General features: G+C 52.1%; 2 protein-coding genes across 2 annotated transcripts; one reads left to right on the forward strand and one right to left on the reverse strand.

Moving 5' to 3' along the window:
• Window positions 1-939: 939 nt before the first annotated feature.
• Window positions 940-1,893, reverse strand: LOC135886457 (olfactory receptor 10G6-like). Its single transcript, XM_065414181.1, has one exon. The coding sequence runs from the start codon at window positions 1,888-1,890 to the stop codon at window positions 940-942; it is 951 nt and encodes a 316-aa protein (XP_065270253.1). The 5' UTR covers window positions 1,891-1,893.
• An 11,486-nt stretch (window positions 1,894-13,379) lies between these two features.
• LOC135886458 (olfactory receptor 10D3-like) lies at window positions 13,380-14,327 on the forward strand. The gene has a single exon (XM_065414182.1). It carries the CDS (start codon window positions 13,548-13,550, stop codon window positions 14,325-14,327), a length of 780 nt encoding a protein of 259 aa, XP_065270254.1. The 5' UTR covers window positions 13,380-13,547.
• The last annotated feature ends 5,672 nt before the right edge of the window (window positions 14,328-19,999 follow it).

A 19,999-nucleotide genomic window follows, 5' to 3' on the forward strand; every position in this document is an offset into this window, starting at 1 on the left:
ACTATGGTGATTCATGGGTGGGGGACGGGGATTCCCTCCTCTCTTACTTTTCCAAGTCTGGGGTTTTCTTTTCAGTTTCAAGCTGTTTCAGCATTTCCCCGTTAACTCTAATGGGCCACCATTGACTTTTCCTGGCTGGACAAGGGATGGGTAGTTTTGTGTAAACAACAGGCTTGGGAGAACCCTCCTCCCCCTGTGAGGTGTACTGGAATTTGTAATACCGGTCATGAGCATACGATTAAAGACAGAGATTCATAACCACAATCTGTATTCATACCTCATCCTGGCCATCAAGTTCAGAACATTACAAGCTTTCATACAAGACCTTACCTGGTATATATTTTTGCACAATGACATTGTATGCAACCAGTGGATTCGATTGCCTGTTTGGGGGGTTCAGACCCCCCTGTCCTCCTGTTAGGTGTCTGGACCCTCCAGTCCCCTCCCACCCCCACTGTTACCCTTAGACCCCACTCCCCTCCCGGCTCTAGGGATAGAATCCAGGAGTCTGGATTCCCAGCCCCTCCTCTCCCCAATCTAACCTGCTAACCCCCACTACCTTCTCACAGCATCAACTACAACCCAGGAGTCCCCCACCCACCCCCAGTCCCTTCTCTAAGTGTTCAACAATTGGGACAAATGTTCCCAGAGGCAGGAGGAGAACCCAGGAGTCCGGGCTTTAGTCACTAGACCCCACTCCCATCCTCATGCTGGGGACAGACCCCAAGATTCCTGACTCCCAGCTCTCCTGCTGTAAGCACAGTAACCTGCCCCTGTCCCAGAGTCAGGGGCAGAAATAAAAAATCCAGCTGTTCCTACTCCAAGCCACTGACCCCAGCTCCCCACAGAAGAGAGGCAGAACAGGGGAGTCCTGACTTCTTTCTCCAGGACCCTCTCTCCTGTCCAGTTCTCAGGCAGCTCCTGCTGGCAGCAAGATAATCATGGCTCAGGCCCTGGCAGTTTCCTGCCCCCCAGTCTCATGAGGGCAGCTTTCATCTCCTTGTTCCTCAGCGTGTAGATAAGGGGGTTGAGAAGCGGGGTCACTGTGGTGTAGAATACACCCACCACCCTGTTCACGGGGTGCTGGGACCCCGGCCTCAGGTAGATGAAGACCAGGGGCACGTAGTAGGTCACCACCACGGGGATATGTGCCATGCAGGTGGAGAAGACCCGACGCCTGCCCTCAGCGGAGCGGATCCTCAGGATGGCCGAGATGATGTAGACATAGGACGTCAGGATCAGCAGGAAGCAGGTCATGGCCACGAATCCCACATCGATGAATGTCACCAGCTCGTTGAGCGCTGTGTCCCCGCAGGCCAGCTTCAGCACAGCCAGGATATCGCAGAAGATGTAGTCTACCTGGGTGTCCCGGCTGTAGGGCAGGCGGAAGGTGAGTGCAGTCTCTATCAGCGAGTGCAGGGAGCCCCCTAGCCAGGTCCCCGCTGCCAGGCACAGGCAGGCTCTGCGGTTCATAATGATACTGTAGCACAGTGGCTTGCAGATGGCCAGGAAGTGGTCGTAGGCCATGACCGTGTAGAGGAAGCACTCGGTGCAGCCCAGGAAGTGGAAGAAGAAGAGCTGGGCCACGCAGCCATGGAAGGAGATGGCCCCGCCGCCCGACAGGAAGCCGGCCACCACCTTGGGAACCACCACCGAGGAGACCGTCATGTCCAGGAAGGACAAGTGGCAGAGGAACCAGTACATGGGCTTGTACATGGGCTTGTGCAGCCGGTGCTCCCGGACCACCGCCAGCAGGATGAGCAGGTTCCCGCACAGTGTCAACAGGTAGATGAGGAGGAAGAAGAGGAACAAGGGCACCTGCAGCTCTGGGGAATACGGGAGCCCCACCAGGATGAAATGGGTGATCTGGGATCTGTTCCCATACTCCATCCACTCCGTTTGTGTCCCTGCGAGTGAACGTGGGGTGTTAATGATTAATGAGCAGAGAAGCAATGGTTGATCTCTGCAGGGGCATTTGGGATAAGACTCACTCTTGTGCAGGGGGAAGAAACTTCCACTCTGGAAAGTCAATCCTGGAACCGTCCGTTTGGGCCACCATCAAGGAGCGAGTGGCTGCTCTGTGGCATGAGGACTCACTTGCCATTGGAAATGGGAATTTTCACCAGTTAGGGACCTGACCCCGTAGTGAGGAAGAGCAGCAGAGAGAGACTGAACCAGGTGACAGACCAGTCCTACAGCTGCCCCTCTGGATACCGTTCCCTGGCGTGCATTCCTGTTGGGCTGCCATGGCCAGGTCTTTAAGCAGCTCCCACTTGCTCTCTTCTGTGCTCTGAGATCTCCCTTTACCGCCTGATCAAACATTTCACACAGGAGGTGCCTTTGTCTCCAATGCGATGCCAACCCCAAACAGGCAGGGGCTCGGCGTAAACAACCCCTAGGGGAGGACATCCTGGAGTTGCCTGCTGCAGGGTCCATGCACCTCACTGAGGAGTGCTGATCTTCTCTGGCCGTTTCTCTGTTTCTATGCATCATTTCTTCCCTCTGTTTAATTTCTCCTTCAGCTCTGGTGTGTCCTTTCTCTCCGCAGCTTCTTATAACCTGGCGCCCCCACTGCCCTCATCTCTGCGTTCTCCCCTCTTCCCCTGTGTATTTCTCTTCCCCCAGCGCCACTCATGGCTATGCCAATATTAAACTGTTGACATTTGCTGTATTTTTCACGAATAATGAGGTCCCCCATTGGCAAACCCAAATGGTCATTATTAGAAACGGTGTTTGGGGCAAAAATGAAGAAGACAAGAGCATTGACTTAGCAATTAAAGGAGACCATGGATCGTAAAAGAATGGCCCAGTGAGGGACTGCAAGGAGTGGGGTTCAGGCTCAGTAGGGGGTGCTCTCCCCTCCAAGTCCATTCTGAACCCAAGGTGGCATTAGGGGGTGCTGTGTTGCCAGAACCAGGGTGGTGAGTCAGTCGGGGGGGAGGGTGGAGGGCTCTCCTCTCTGAATCAGCACTGACTGCAATACTCCAATATGATGCTAGGGGCGCTGTTCTGCAGGGAAGTGGGGCAGGCGATCAATAGAGGGAGCTGTCTGCTAGCAGCCAGTGCTGAACCCACTGCCCCAGTGCACTGCTACAGAGCGCTGTGCTGCAAGGAGCAGGGCAGGGGCTCAGTAGTGCAGTGAGACTCCCCTCGCCACACCACCACCAGTGTCTCCCAGCCTACAACACCCCACATTTCCCGACACAAATACACACCTGTTCCCCCTCCCTCCTGCACCCCACATTCCCCTGTGCACACCTACATGTTTCCTCTTCCTCCTGCACCCCGTGGTCACACACACACACACACACACACACACACCACTTCCTTCTCTCCTGCATTCCTCATTCCCCTGCACTCCCACACCAGTTCCACTCCTTCTTGTATTCCTCTTTTCTCTGCCTACGCACACGATGTTTCCTTTTCCTCTTGCCCCTGTCCCCGCACAATCTAAGGCCTGGTCTACACTAGGCGTTTATGTCGAATTTAGCACCGTTAAATCGAATTAACCCTGCACCCGTCCACACCACAAGGCTATTTAGTTTGACATAGAGGGCTCTTAAATTCGACTTCTGTACTCCTCCCCAACGAGGGGAGTAGTGCTAAATTCGACATGGCCATATCGAATTAGGCTTGGTGTGGATGGAAATCGACGCTAATAGCTCCAGGAGCTATCCCACAGTGCACCACTCTGTTGACGCTCTGGACAGCAGTCCGAGCTCGGATGCTCTGACCAGCCACACAGGAAAAGGCCCGGGAAAATTTGAATTCCTTTTCCTGTCTGGGCAGTTTGAATCTCATTTCCTGTTTGGACAGCGTGGCAAGCTCAGCAGCAGTGGCAACGATGCAGAGCTCTCCAGCCGAGATGGCCGTGCAATCCCAGAATAGAAAGAGGGCCCCAGCATGGACTGATCGGGAAGTCTTGGATCTCATCGCTGTGTGGGGCGATGAGTCCGTGCTTTCCGAGCTGCGCTCCAAAAGACGGAACGCAAAGATCTATGAGAAGATCTCGAAAGCCATGGCAGAGAGAGGATACAGCCGGGATGCAACGCAGTGCCGCGTGAAAATCAAGGAGCTGAGACAAGGCTATCAGAAGACCAAACAGGCAAACGGACGCTCCGGATCCCAGCCCCACACATCCCGTTTCTACGAGGCACTGCATTCCATCCTTGGTGCGGCCGCCACCACTACCCCACCACTGACCGTGGACTCTGAGGATGGGATATTGTCCAGGGCCGGTTCCTCGGACATGTTAGCGGACGGGGAAGATGAGGAAGGAGATGAGGAGGACGAGGCAGTCGGCAGCGCTTACCAAGCTGATTTCCCCGACAGCCAGGAGCTCTTCATCACCCTTACAGAGATCCCCTACCAACCCTCCCCAGCATGTAACCCGGACACAGATTCAGGGGAAGGATCAAGCGGTAAGTGCTTTAAACATATAAACCTTTATTTTGTACAAAACTAGAATATTAATACTAATAACAATCTTTGATTCATGATTTCTTCCCCCTGGGCGCTTAAATAATCAGTAACAAGTATTTGTAAAAAAATCAAACAGTGTCCGGTTGTGCATGATTGTGCTGCCCAAGCTGCTCCACTCTTTTGTCCCTGCTACTGCAGCTATATGAAAAGCCGGTCTATATGTCCGGGGATAGAGCAATAGTCCTCCACAGACATCTCAACAAAGCTCTCCTGCAGGTAAAGGGATAGCCTGTTCATCAGGTTCCTGGGGAGAGCGGCTTTACTTGGTCCTCCAAAGTACGATACGTTCCCGCGCCAGGAGACAAGCAGGTACTCTGGAATCAGCGCCTTGCAGATCATGGCGGCATAGGGCCCCGGTCTCTGCAGGCTTTCTCGAAGCATCCTCCGGATCTCGTTGTCCGGGATCCTCATGAGGGTGATGTCGGTCATGACAACCTGCTTTGAATTAGGTAGGGGACTGTTAATATTGGGACTGCTTGCAACAAGTTCCTTTACAGAACTGTGACCGCTGGTTTACAGCCACGCGGTGGGGGCAGGAGAGGGTCAGCATCCAGGGATCTTTCCCTGGCACATCCGCGAGGGGGTGGGACAGGGCCACAGTTCTTGCTTGGCCGATTGCTGGCAGCACAGACTGGCATTGCTTTCAATGTGAAAGGTGGCCAGTGGTACTCCTAAAGTTTTAATCTGCAACAAGTCTACGGCTTACCATCTTTGCCTGCTACAGAGAGTACCGTGTCCTGCCCCGGTTCCCAGATCGGCAGTGCAAGACCCCAGGCACTGAAGGCGAGGTTCGAAAATTCGACCTTGTCCTCAGTGCGCATGTGATAGGTGTGGTTCATGGTCTTGTTCACGGAGAAAGACTATGTTCTTGTGAATCAAGGTTCTTGATTCACAACTACATTTATCTTTCGGAGGAATTCACTGCCTTTTCCTCATTCCCACAGCCACATCTGCAACTGTCTCCCAACCCAGCCTGGAATCACACTCCCAGAGGCTAGCGCACATTAGGCGGAGGAAGAAGAAGACGCGAGAGGACATGTTCTCTGAACTTATGGGCTGCTCCCGAGCCCAGGCAGCACAGCATAACCAGTGGAGGGAGAATTTGTCCCAAATGCACCGGATACACATGGACCGTGAGGAGAGGTGGCGGCAGGAAGACCAGCAGGCGACTCAAACGCTGCTTGGACTTCTGAGGGAGCAAATGGACACGCTCCGGCGCCTTGTTGATGTTCTGCAGGAACGGAGGCAGGAGGACAGAGCCCCGCTGCAGTCTATCAGGAACCGCACTCCCCCGCCACCAAGTCCCATACCCCCCTCGCCCAAAGTCCAAAGAAGGAGGGGCGGGAGAGTCCATGAAAACTCTCACTCCACCCCTGCAGACTGCTCAAGCACCAGAAGGCTGTCATTCCCCAAAATTTGAAAAGTCCTTTCCTGGCCGCCTCAAGCAAGCCCCCGTCCAAGTTTCACCCCCCAGTTTCATGTGTGGTTGTTAATAAAAAATACGTTTTTGTTCATTACTGTTTCAGTCATGCTGTTTTGAGGGAGAGTCTGTCTGCAGGGGGGGAAGGGGCTTGGTAATTGGACAGGACATTCACCTTTAGCAGGCTAAAGAGGCGGAGGCAGGTCCAGCAGCAGGGCACATACACAGTGCACTGACTAGTTACCCTGGTCAGTCTGGGAGGTGGTTTTCATGTTCTGTGCGTGGGGTGGGGGGGGGCTGTTGCTCTGCAACTTTGTGGCGGGGGAGGGCAGTTACAGATGTTATGCAGCGGTCCTTGTCCTGGATCACAGAGCCACGCAGCAGGGGATCTGTAACCCTCCTCCCCCTGCCATAAAGTCACATAGCCCCCACATACATGCAGTCCCGCTCAGGAGGGCTGGCAGGCTCCGTGGAAACAAGCAATCCGCCACTGCGATTCCTGTCATTCCTGGAGTTTAGAAGGATCATTTGCATCAGTACACTACACCCGCTCCCCACCACAGTCTGCGTCCCAGGTTTAAAACATTCCCGCGAAAACAGTAATAAAGACAACGGTGTTCATTAACAAAATAAAACTAAATTTATTTTTTTGGAAGGGGGTGGAGGGGGTCTGTAACTGGAGAGGATAGTCATCCTTAACTGGGTAAAGAAACGGGGGCAGGTTCGGCTTCTCTGTACAGAAACTTTAAAGTCACTGGTCATCCTGCTCAGTGTGGAACCAGGCTTTCAAAGCCTCCCGGATGCACAGCGCGTCCCGCTGTGCTCTTCTAATCGCCCGGCTGTCTGGCTGGGCGTAATCAGATGCCAGGCTATTTGCCTCAACCTCCCACCCCGCCATAAAGGTCCCCCCCTTGCTCTCACACAGATTGTGGAGCACACAGCAAGCAGCTATAACAATGGGGATATTGGTTTCGCTGAGATCACAGCGAGTGAGTAAGCTTCTCCATCTCCCCTTGAGATGTCCAAAAGCACACTCCACCACCATTCTGCACTTGCTCAGCCGGTAGTTGAAGAGTTCTTTTTCAGAGTCCAGGGCGCCAGTGTAGGGCTTCATGAGCCAGGGCAGGGCTTCATGAGCCAGGGCATTAGCGGGTAGGCTGGGTCCCCAAGGATCACTGTAGGCATCTCCACATCCCCAAGAGTTATTTTGTGGTCCGGGAAGTAAATACCTTCCTGCAGCCGTCTAAACAGACCAGAGTTCCTGAAGACGCGAGCGTCATGAACCTTGCCCGGCCATCCGACGTTGATGTTGGTAAAACGTCCCCTGTGGTCCACCAGTGCTTGCAGCACCACTGAAAAGTAGCCTTTTCGGTTGATGTACTGGCTGGCCTGGTGGTCCGGTCCCAGGATAGGGATGTGAGTTCCATCTATAGCCCCACCGCAGTTTGGGAATCCCATCGCGGCGAAGCCATCTATGATGACCTCCACATTTCCCAGGGTCACTACCTTTGAGAGCAGTACCTTGACGATTGCCTTGGCTACTTGCATCACAACAACCCCCACGGTAGATTGCCCACGCCAAACTGGTTCGCGACAGACCGGTAGCTGTCCGGCGTTGCAAGCTTCCAGAGGGCTATGGCCACTCGCTTCTGGACAGTCAGGGCTGCTCGCATCCGGGTGTCATTGCGCTTCAGGGCAGGTGACAGCAACTCACAAAGTTCCAGGAAAGTCCCCTTCCGCATGCGAAAGTTTCGCAGCCACTGGGATTCGTCCCAGACCTGCAGCACTATGCGGTCCCACCAGTCAGTGCTTGTTTCCCGTGCCCAGAATCGCCGTTCCACAACATCCAGATGACCCATTGTCACCGTGATGTCCTCGGAGCTGGGTCCCGTGCTTTGTGAGAGGTCTGTGCCCCTCTCAGAGTTCAGTCCCTCACCGCGGTGCCGTAGCCTCCTCGCCTGGTTCATCTGCATCTGCCTCTGGGAAAGGTGGATGATAACCTGCGAGGCGTTCACAAGTGCCACAACTGCAGCGATGGTCACAGCGGGATCCATGCTCGCAGTGCTGTGGCGTCCACGCTGTCACTGACCCGAAAAGCGCGCGAACTGATTTCCCACCGGCGCTTTCAGGGAGGGAGGGAGGGCGGTATTGACAGACGGATGACGACAATTACCCAAAAGCACCCTCGACCCTTTTTTTTTACCCAGAAGGCATTGGCGGCTCGACCCAGAATTCCAATGGGCAGCGGGGACTGCGGGAACTGTGGGATAGCTGCCCACAGTGCACCGCTTCCAATGTCGACGCTTTCCCCGTTAGTGTGGACTCACAAAGTCGAATTACTGTCCTTAGTGTGGACACACAAGTTCGACTTAGCAATATCGATTCCACATATTCGATTTAAGTGAAATCGAAATACCCTCGTAGTGTAGACATACCCTAAGTTTCCTCTTCCTGCCCTCTCAGTTGCTCTGGCAAATATATCTAATCATGTGAATGGTAATTTTGGTGGTTATTTTTCATAACTGGAGTTTTATCTGCCAGCACATAAAATTGTCTCCTTTAAAGAAACTCACAAAGAACTTCCATCTTTCAAAGTGGCCTCCCGCCTCCTTAGTTCTCAAGGGGAGTGCAACCACAGCTTCCCTTAGATGAGCTGCCCTTTTTCAAAATGGCCACTCCCTCCCCTTGTTTCCAGCATGAATGAAGCCAGAAACCACCACTTTTAAGGCTTTTATGGGCAGCCTGTGACTTCAGTCCCGGTGAGAACAATGGGAGATAGATGTAGCCACCAAACTGGGTGAGTTATTTCCGGAGTCTCATTGAGAACAACAGGAGATGTCAGCCATTTTGGAAGAGGGAAGTGCCAGTTCTACATGGACTTCTCTGTAGTAGCATGTTGTTCATCAGACCCTTCTGAAGGAGAAATTTTCACTTATGAAAAGTAAAGGGGGGGGGAATGACCATTAATTCTAATTAAAGTTTTCAACTGTAACCAATATACAAAATTTCAATGAATTTTAACCATAAAGGAAGTTTGACACCTCTGAGCTATTGTTATTAGGATCCTTCAGCTCAAAGAAATGATCCGACACCAGGTGTTAAATATTAAAAGGACCCATTTTAATCCATAAACAAATTAACTGATTTACTGGTAAATTGTCAGAAAAGTAATTCTGTGCCCAGAGAATAAGAGCTATAATATTTGCCTATGCTGTGATTTTTTTTCATAGATTCCTGGATTTTAAGGCCAGGACCATAAGATCATCTGGTAACACAGGCCAAAGAATTCCATATGGTTATTCTTGTAGTGAGTCCAATAACTTGTGTTTGACTACAGCATATCTTCCAGAAAGGCATCCCACCTCAATCCGAAGACTTCCAGAGATAGAGAATCCACCACTTCCCTTGGTTGCTACTGTTAATAATTAATCACCTTTCCTGTTAAAAAAATGCATGGCTTGTTTCTAATTTGAGCTTGTCGGGCTTCAGCTTCCAGTCATTAGTTCTTGCTGTGCCTTTCTCTGTTTGATTAAAGAGGTGATTAATACCTGCTCTTTTCTCCCAATGAAGGTTCTTATACACTGTCATCAAGTCACCTCTTGATCTTCTTTCTGATAAGATAAATAGATTGATCTCCTTAAACCTCTCTCTGTGAGGCAAATTTTTCCAGCCCTCAAGTCATTTTTATAGCTCATCTCTGAACCCTTCCAATTCCTTTGTACATAACAAAGGTGTTGAATCCTTGCTTTAAGTCCAAGCCTTACTCCTGGGGGAATTCTGTGCCAAAAAATTAAAAATTCTGCAACACAAAATTAAAAATACTGTGCACAATATTTGAAAATTCTGCAAAATTCTGCATCAAATTATGCATCTGGTGTCAAAATAACACAATATAATCACACAGTTTTAATAATTTTTGGTCATTTTTTTCCAAAATACCTGTCAGCAAGTATGTCCATAACAAACAAACAACAAAAAAATTCAGGATAGGTCTTTTGACAAATAGATTCCTTCCTAGGCATATTAATACAGAACTCTGAGTAATAATTCATTTAAACTACAATAGAGACCCGTATTTCCCGCACCCATCAGAAGCAGTGCAAAGGCTTTGGGGAGTCAGGGGTAAAGGAGGAGCTGAGTGAGAGGGAAGTAAATTGCTGGGAAGGAGCCTGGGTGTGAACTTGGAGGGCTGTTGGGTATGGGTGGGAAAAGTATGGAACAGGTTATTTTGGGGGGGTGGGGAGGGATTGATAGGGAGCTTCCCGCATGCAGATCCTCACTGACCCCTAGCCTCTCCCATTCAGTCAGGTACATCTGCCCCGTCCCCATGTGTTCCTGCACCCCCATGTGTCCTTGCAACCCCTGTCCACATGTGTCCCTCCACCCTCATTCAGACACCCACTCCCCCCCCTATGTGGCCCTGCACCTCCTCCCCCTGTCCCTATGTGTCTCTCTGCCCCCACCCATCCACTCCCCTGTCCCTATGTGTCCCTGTACCCCATCCTCCTGTCCCCATGTGTCTCTCTGCCCCCACCCAGCTATCTCCCTCTCCCTATGTGGCTCTGTACCCCGTATCACAGAATCCCCCAGGAATACCATGATCTTGTTGGAGTTGGTGGGGGGCTACTGTACTGCTGCTGTACTGCGAAAAGTGACGTGAAGTGGTGCACAGGATGTATGCTGCCCTCTGTCTGCACAGCGGTGAATTTCACCCTCACACATAACCACACAATGGCATGAATACATCCCTGTGCACAGAGACGCAGAGAAGGGGCAGGGGAACGGCGGGGGTGTAGCGGGGTGGTCACCCCACTCCTGCCCTGAAGGGCTTAAAACAGCCCTGGGAGAGGGCTGCGGCGGGGAAAAGCTGGGCTGATTGGGGGAATCAGCCACAGCTGGGGCCATGCCCCAATCAGACCACAGCTGGCCCTATAAGAGGGCTGAGGGCCAGCGACTGAGACACTCTCTCTAGCTTCAGAGAGAGAAGGACCTGGCTGCCTGGGAGCTGAGGAGGGTATCTAGGGTGGAGCAGTGCTGGGGAAGGGCAGAGGGAGCTGGGGAGCTCCAGCCTAGCAGAGCCCCAGGCTCCAGGCTGAGTTAAGGACCCACAAAAGAGTCCTAGGGCTGCAGAGGGGCAGCCAAGGAATAGGCAGAGGCAGCTGGTCCAACCCCCCTCACCAATGATGAGTGGTTTACAGACTGCCATCTGCCCCAGTAAGCGGGGGCTAAATGGTGACTGGCAGTAGCCACTGAGGCAAGATGAGGCTAGGGAGTTGGGGGTTCCCCTGGGAGGGGAGACCCAGACAGAGGGGGTACTGCGGTGGGCAGAACCCCTGGGAAAAGGGCACAGGGGTCTGGGAGGGACATGGGGGCCAGCGGCAGGCGAGACATCAGCCGGCAGAGGGTGCTCTGGACTAGAAAAGAGCTAATTCCCTGGACGACCAGCAGGAGGCGCCGCGCCAGTGAGTCTCACCCCGCCACAGAGGGATACAAACCAAGGACAAAGTTCTCTTGGCTTCAGAGGCCTCCAGCTGCATCTCTGGCCCAGGTTACTCCTATTTCACACCCCTGGGGGGAATTCTCTGGCTTGTGTCACACAGCAGGAGAGCCTAGACGAGCATGAACGTCCCCTCCCCCCTTACAATGTCGGGGTCAGATTCTCAGCTGGTAGAAATCTACACAGCTCCTTTGATCCCAGTGGAGTTACTCCTGATTTACACCAGGGCACGCGGCTGAGAGGGGAAACAGCCCCAGGGAATCCAATGGAGTTCCCCAGGAGTCAGGTCAGGGGGAGCGAGAGCAGAATCCGGACCCCGGTGGAGCTGGGGATCTGGCTCTTTCAGTTCAATGGCGCTACAGTTATTGATGCCGGCGGAGGACCTGGTCCCGGGGGTCTATGAGCACTATCGAAAATGATGCAGAATCTCCGTTAATTGGTGACTCTGCCGAGGTCTCAGCCTGGGAGCCTGGCGGGATTCAGGGCCCTGGTCCCGACGGGCCCAAAGGGGATTTAAAGACCACGGAGAGCCGTAAGGAGGCTGGAAGCTGTGAGAAAGCTGTGGGGCTCGGCAGCAGTGTGGGGCGATACGCTGTGGCAGCCCTCGCTAGCTTCGGAGCAGATTAGGTCTCCGGGTTGGATACCAAGAGCCCAGGCTGTGCACCTCTCCTGGGCGATGGGCCGTTTGGGATAAGGAAGCTGGATGGTGCTACAGAGGAGCCAGGACCGGGGACAGAAAGGAAGAATTCCAGCCAGCTGGAGCGGCCCCTCCCAATGCAGCCAGTGTAAGACTCCTGCTTTGGTAAAGTCCTTCTCGCTCTGTCCCTCAGTCTCTGCCTCTCTCTGAATCTGCCAGTCTCTGTCTCGCGCCGAGGAAGATGTCAGCCCAATATTTTCTTTATAGAGAAATCGATTCAGCCGTCCGTCCATCCTTCCCTGTGTGCCTGCCTGCCAGTCTGTCTGTCTGTTGTGTATCTATCCTTTATCTCCCTCTCTCCATGTGTTACAGCCCCAACCTGCCAGCGTCTCCCCTTCAGCCCAGCCTCTCCTGCATGGGGAAAACTCCCCGGCCAAATGCAGACAGACACTTCGTATTGTCCTTCAAATCTCACCTTAAAAATCCCTCTGACATAATCCACAAAACCCAGCCTGCTGATCACGGCTGAGCAGATGACAAGCTGCAGCCAGAGGTGTTGGAACAATTTGTACAGTGGGGGTGCTGAGAGCCATTGAACCAAACTGTGAATGCTGGAAATGATGGAAAGCACGTCAAGCCAGGGGGTGCAGCCGCCCCCCAACCTCCCGAGTTCCAGCACCTCTGGATGTGGCTATTCCCCTGGTCCTTTCCTTTTCCTTCCCTCTCTAACCCCAATACCCCCCCCCCAAACAATTCACATGATAAACAAAACTGGGGCAATTCTTCACCACATTCATTGGTTTGTATGTTCCTTCCTCATCCTCTTCCTTAAGACACACACATAGCAGCCCATGTGTTTATAAGAACAAAACCCTACCGAAACAAAGCGCTCCACTGCACACCCGGACATCCCTCTGCGGAGAGGAGGGGAGAGAAAGCGAACAAACCACACATGAGAAATGTTAGCCACAAATAGAAGGCTCTAAGGTACTGTGGTGATAAGGGTGGGGAAAGTGCCTATATAGAATTGAAGCAATTGGAATAGGACAGGTGAGAAGAATAGAATAGAATAGAATAGACATTCCCTTTGTCTGTTCGTCTCTGGACTGTAGGATCTTCAAGGCAGACATTTTCTCTTTCCATGTTGGATCACCAGCCAGTGAGGCCGTGTCCCCAAGTGGCATTACACTGACAGAAATATTCACCACTCCTAATGACAGTGAGTCATGGCGGCAGTGGAAGGAAGGGTGAGCATTGCAGCTCTAGGCTGACGGGTCTGTTTGTTTCAGTAACTCACTGGCATTATTTCTCTCCCCATCTGCAGGAATGAGTCCCACGTGGGGCGGGTCAACCAGACTGTGGTGACTCATTTCATCCTCTTAGGGATCCCCAACACCAATGGCCTCCAGACCATCCTCTTCGTCACCTTCTTAGCCTTCTACCTCTGCACCCTGCTGGGCAACCTGCTCATCTTCTCAGCCATCCTCGCTGACGCCCGCCTGCACACCCCCATGTACTTCTTCCTCTGCAATCTCTCCGTGCTGGATATCGGTTTTTCTTCCACCAGCACCCCCAAAATGCTGGTTAATCTCTGGGTTCGGAGCAGGGTCATCTCGCTGGGTGGGTGCATGTCCCAGGTCTTCTTCTACCACTTCTTGGGCAGCACCGAGTGCCTGCTCTACACCGTCATGGCCTACGACCGGTACGTGGCCATCTGCCACCCGCTGCGCTACGTGCTCATCATGAACTGGAGAGTGTGCGCCCTCCTGGCCGCCGGCACCTGGATCACCAGCTCCTTCCACGCCACCATTCTCACCAGCCTGACCTTCACGCTGCCCTACTGTGGGTCCAATGTGGTGGACTATTTCTTCTGTGACATCTTCCCAGTGGTCAAGCTGGCCTGTGCGGACACGTACGTCATCGAGACTGTGACCTTCACCAACACTGGCATGGTGCCCATGACCTGCTTCCTCCTCATCCTCGCGTCCTACATCCGCATAGTCTACTCTGTCCTGAAGATGAACTCGGCTGAAGGGCGGCGCAAAGCAGCCTCCACTTGTGCCTCGCATCTGGCGGTTGTGACGCTGTTCTTTGGGCCCTGCGCCCTGATCTACACGCAGCCCCAGCTGAGCAAAGTGCTGGTGACCCCTGTGCAGATCTTCGGCAACGTGGTCACGCCCATGCTGAACCCGGCCATCTACACGCTGAGGAACAAGGAGGTGAAAGCGGCTCTGAGAAAACTGAGAGGGGGTCAAACACTGCTTGATGCAGTGAGGCAGCTGCAGGAGTAGCATGTGGGTCTGCATAGAAATACATCGACAAACACATCTGTATGGCTGCTCCGTGGCTCTTGTGAACCTCTGTCTTTCCCCATCACCACACAGCCCCTATCTTTCTATGTGGATCTCTACAAGTCATAGAAATGCTCCTAAAAATACTGAGCTGTCTTTGACATACTGTAAGGCTGATATTTTCAAAGCTACTTGAGGGACAGGCACACACAGCCTGCATCAAAATTGATAGGAACTGGAGACCCAAACCTTGTAGAGGATTTTGAAAATCTCAGCCTTATTACCCAGATCTACATAGCTCAAACTCTTTAACCCTATCATTATAAGGCAGTTTTTCTAATCCTTCAGTTATTCTCATGGGTCTTCTCTGATTCCTCTCCAATTTATCAGCACCTGTCTGGAATTGTGAACACCAGAACTGGACACAACGTATTCTACCAGTGTTCACACCAGTGCCAAACAGTGAGGTAAAATCACCTCTATGCTCGTACTCGAGATTCCTCCTTTATGCATCCCAGGGTCGCATTAGCTCTTCTGGCCCCAGCGTCGCACTGGGAGCTCACGTTCAGCTGATTCTCCACCACGACCTCAAATGTTTTTCAGAGTCACGGCTCCCCAGGAGACAGTCCCCCGTGCTATAAGCACAACCCTGATTCTTTGTTCCTAGTTGTACGTGCATATGTTCAGCTGCATTGAAATGCACATTGTTTGCTTGCGCCCCCTTACCCAGCGATCCTGCTCCCGACTGGGGTGGAGGTCAGAGGAGCTATTCCAGGGTTGGGGTTCAGATGGACGTCAGTGGAGTTTTCCCAGGGTGAGGGAGGAGGACACTGGTGTTAGCCTAGGGTTAGCGTTGGGGTCAGGGAAAAGGTCAAAGGAATTATGCTTGTATTGAGATAGGGCAGTTGGGTGATGCTAGGGTTCAGGTGATGGATGAAGTCAATAAAATGTTACCCAGTGTTTCGGTGAGGCAGGAAGTGAATACATTAATGCCAGGGTTTATGAGGGCTAGGCAGGAAGTTATGCGAATGATGTCATCTCTTTGGGGCTGAGTTCCCCACCTGAGACATATGGTAAAAATTATTCCTTTCTCCCCCCCGTTTCTGTTGTAAGCTCTTCGGGGCAGGGGCTGTCTCTTGCTGTGTGTCGGTGCAGCACCCCTTGCACCTGGGCCTCCAGGCCTCCCATACAACAGAAACAATAATGTATTTTTCTGAATTATCACTGTGACACCTGACACCCCAATATTCACCACTGTCATGTAATTCGGATATGTTTTGTACAAGGTATGTCTTGTAAGGCATCATTCTAAAAGTCTTGATCTGCTAGAGATTAATATCTCATTGGATTGTGTGTGCCATCATCGCATGTGAAGTTATGAAGTTTGGCTTCGTTTGTGTTACTGAAACAAGCAGCCTTTCAGGTACCACAGTGAAAAGGCCAAACAATGTTAATGGCTTATTGTGGAAATGCACAAGCACAAGGATTACCCCAGGAACTGTGTACAAGTTTCTATTGTACACAGTGCTATAGAGATAGCACTACTCAATGGGAACTGTTTGACCCAAGTCACAGCAAAAGAGCTTTCGAGCAAGTGGGAAGAAGATATAAAAGGGGGACAATAACATCATGATGGTATCTCACTCGCCTGACAACAACACACCTGGAAACACCTGAGGGGCCAGGAATGAACTGTGGGAAGAGATGGTCTCAGGTTGGAAGGATCCTTAGCCTGTGAATGAAAACCTGGGAAAGCCAAGGCATCTTGTGCCTTAAGAGTCTACCAGCCTGTTTAACACTCAGGGTGAGAATTTGCTAATTTATATCCTACCTATCTAGTGTGTTAAGATCAGTTTGTGTTTTTTGTTTATTTACTAAGGTAATCTGCTTTGATCTCTTTGCTATTACATATAGTAATTTAAAATCTATCTTTTGTAGTTAATAAACGTATTTTTGGTTTTTTTTAAACCAGTTTGTGGAATTCATAACTGGGGGGGCAGAAAGCTGTGCATATTTTCCTCCACATTGAGGAGGGGGTGAATTTCATGAGCTTGCGCTGTACAGTTCTCTGTGGCGCGCAGGACAATACAATTTTGGGTTTACACTCCAGAGGGGGTGTGCACTTGAGTGCTGGGCAATCCCCGAGCTGAAGCCTTCCCAGGCAGAGCTGATCTCAGTGTCTGTGTCTTTCTGCAGCTGGGCATGTCCCTGCCTGTGTGTGCTGGAGGAGGCTTGAGGGCCTGGCTCAGCAGGACAGGGTGAGGGAGCCCAGGCTGGTGGAACAGGCGGGCTTAGTGGTACCCCAGTACATCAAGTGACACTCGGGGGGGGGGCAACTTGTCACAATCACTAACTCCTAGGACATGGGATTTAACCTTGTGCCTTGTGTCAAGGCTGCTTCCCCACTCTGAACTTTAGGGTACAAATGTGGGGGCCTGCATGAAAACTTCTAAGCTTAACTACCAGCTTAGATCTGGTCCGCTGCCACCACTCTCGATGCTAATTCCCTTCCCTGGGTAGCCTTGAGAGACTCTTCACCAATTCCCTGGTGAATACAGATCCAAACCCCTTGGATCTTAAAACAAGGAGAAATTAACCATCCCCCCTCCTTCCTCCCACCAACTCCTGGTGGATCAAGATCCAACCCCCTTGGATCTAAAAACAAGGAAAATCAATCAGGTTCTTAAAAAGAAGGCTTTTAATTAAAGAAAAAGATAAAAAGCATCTCTGTAAAATCAGGATGGAAAATAACTTTACAGGGTAATCAAACTTAAAGAGCCCAGAGGACCCCCCTCTAGCCTTAGGTTCAAAGTTACAGCAAACAGAGGTAAACACCCTAGTAAAAGGTACATTTACAAGTTGAGAAAACAAAGGTAAACTAACACGCCTTGCCTGGCTGTTTACTTACAAGTTTGAAATATGAGAGACTTGTTCAGAAAGATGTGGAGAGCCTGGATTGATGTCTGGTCCCTCTTAGTCCCAAGAGCGAATAACCCCCCAAAACAAAGAGCACAAACAAAAGCCTTCCCCCCCCCCCAAGTTTTGAAAGTATCTTGTTCCCTTATTGGTCCTTTGGGTCAGGTGTCAGCCAGGTTACCTGAGCTTCTTAACCCTTTACAGGTAAAAGGATTTTGGAGTCTCTGGCCAGGAGGGATTTTATAGTACTGTACACAGGAGAGCTGTTACCCTTCCCTTTATAGTTATGACACCTTGAAATGAAAAAAAATAATAAAAGAAATAAAATGAAAGGAACCTGGGTAGATAACATCTCCCTGCAGAACAGCGCATGCGAGCCCAACGTCCGGCCCTAGAAACAGCCCTGACGCTGGGGGAAGAGCGCCCCCTACTGAGCTGCCTGCACCACTCACAGCACCGCAGCGCCCCCTTCGCACTGCTGGGTTCATCCTGAATTTTCTCGGTTGTTTCTTTGGATTTGTCCAAAGAGCCACAAATCCAGACTCTGGTGAAACTGAGAGAAGAAAACCTGGAATGGAAGATCAGGGCACAGGTTGTGCACTTTGATTTTAAAAACTGCAGTAGATTCTGATGGACAATGGGAAAGTGCCATTGACCTCCAAGCCGTGGGCACTGGATGCAGGGTTGCCAACACTCTAATCACACAAAACTAAACACCACTGCCCCTCCCACTACCCCACCCCTTCCTCGAGGCCCCACCCCTCGCTCCATCTCCCCTCCCTCCGTCACTCACTTTCCCCCCACTCACTCACTTTCACCGGGCTGGAGCAGGGGGTTGGGGTGCAGGAAGTGGTGAGGGCTTTAGCTGGGGGTAGGGCTATGCAGTGGGGCCAGGGTTGAGGGTTTGGGGTGCAGGAGAGAGCTCTGAGCTGGGGAAGGAGATTGGGATGTGAGGGGTATGGGTTCTGGGCTCGGGGTGCAGGCTCCAGGTGGGGCCAGAAATGAGGGGTTCAGGGTGAAGGAGAGAGCTCTGGGCTGGGGCAGGGGGTTGGGGTGCAGGGGGGTGAGGACTCTGGCTGGGGGTGTGGGCTCTGGGGTGGAGCCAGGGATGAGGGGTTTGGGGTGCAGGAGGAGGCTCTGGGCTGGGGCAGGGGGTTGGGGTGCAGGGGGGTGAGGACTCTGGCTGGGGGTGTGGGCTCTGGGGTGGAGCCAGGGATGAGGGGTTTGGGGTGCAAGAGAGGGCTCAGGGATGGGGCAGGTAGGGTGACCAGACGTCCTGATAAAATTGGGACCGTCCCGATATTTAGGTGTTTGTCCCGCGTCCCGATCGATCTTCGGTTGGGACGCTGCATTCCGCCTTTTTTTTTTTTTTTTTTCTCCGCCGGCAGCACTCGGCTGTTCTCGGCTTTTTTTTTTTTTTTCCCCCTCTCCTCTGACTGCCGGCAGCACTCAGCTGTTCTCGGTTGTTTTTTTCCCCCCCTCTCCTGAAAACCAGAGGCTCCCCCACTGTAAACTGATCCACACATTGCTACCAGTCTGGACCCAGCTAGACTTGCATGTCAGAATGCCGAGTGAAAGGAAAAGTGACAGCGGTTGTTACTTCTCTGCTCTGTCATTAGGGTGATGAGCATGGTGTAAATACCTAGACGCCGGAGGTATGCATAGCTAAGGGAGGGTGCATAATCTCCTCTGACTGCTCGCAGCACTCCGCTGTTCTCGGCTTCCCCCCCCCCCCCCCCACTGCCGGCAGCACTGGGCCACAGTAGGGAATTGGGAGAGGGAGCTGTTTGTGTCGTTACACCGGCAGCACTCGGTTTTGGGGTTTTTTTGCTCCGCCAGTGACCCCCCACCCCCTTGTGTCCCGATATTTTCTTCCTGTCATCTGATCACCCTAGGGGCAGGGGGGTGGGGTGCGGGAGTGGGTTTGGGGTGCAAGGTCCCGGCAGCACTTACCGTGGATACCAGGAAGTGGCTATCAGGTCCCTGCAGGCCCTAGGCGCATGGGCAGCCAGGGAGGCTCTGCACACTGCCCTCGTGCCTGCAGGCACCGCCCCCGCAGCTCCCATTGGTTGTGGCTCCCGACCGATGGGAGCTGTGGAGCCGGCACTCGGGGCGGGGGCAGTGCGCGGAGAATCCCTGGCCGCACATGCGCCTAGGGGCCGCAAGGACCTGGCAGCCATTTCTGGGAGCTGCGTGGAGCTAGGGCAGGCAGGGAAGTGCCGACTGGAGCTGCCAGGGTCCCTTTTCAAATGGGCGTTTCAGTTGAAAACTGTGTGCCTTGCAACCCTGATTGGATGGCCGGAGAGGGAGAAGCAGGAAGAGCAGGCGGCTGTAGTATTTGTAACTGAGAACTGTATCAATTCATCACACCTACATTTAAAGAGCCCATGGGAATTATTTGCAAACCATTATCTTGCGGCTAAGACAAAGGCCTGGGACACAGGAGATCTGGGTTCAAGTACAGGCTCTGTAGATGACTCCCTATTTGACCTTTAGTAACTCACTAAATCTCTTTGTGCCTCAGTTTCCCCATATGTTATACATGGATAATTAAATCATTTGTCAGAGGGGTAGCCGTGTTAGTCTGAATCTGTAAAAAGCAACAGAGGGTCCTGTGGCACCTTTAAGACTAACAGAAGTATTGGGAGCATAAGCTTTCGTGGGTAAGAACCTCACTTCTTCAGATGCAAGAAATGGAAATCTCCAGAGGCAGGTATAAATCAGTATGGAGATAACGAGGTTAGTTCAGTCAGGGA

The sequence above is a fragment of the Emys orbicularis genome, chromosome 12 (genome assembly GCF_028017835.1).
Source record: "Emys orbicularis isolate rEmyOrb1 chromosome 12, rEmyOrb1.hap1, whole genome shotgun sequence".
Taxonomy (NCBI): domain Eukaryota; kingdom Metazoa; phylum Chordata; order Testudines; family Emydidae; genus Emys; species Emys orbicularis.

What these genes read in the sequence shown, in the direction of transcription:
- LOC135886457 (XM_065414181.1), bottom strand. Translation starts at nt 1,890, where the DNA reads ATGGAGTATGGGAACAGATCCCAGATCACCCATTTCATCCTGGTGGGG.
- LOC135886458 (XM_065414182.1), top strand. Translation starts at nt 13,548, where the DNA reads ATGTACTTCTTCCTCTGCAATCTCTCCGTGCTGGATATCGGTTTTTCT.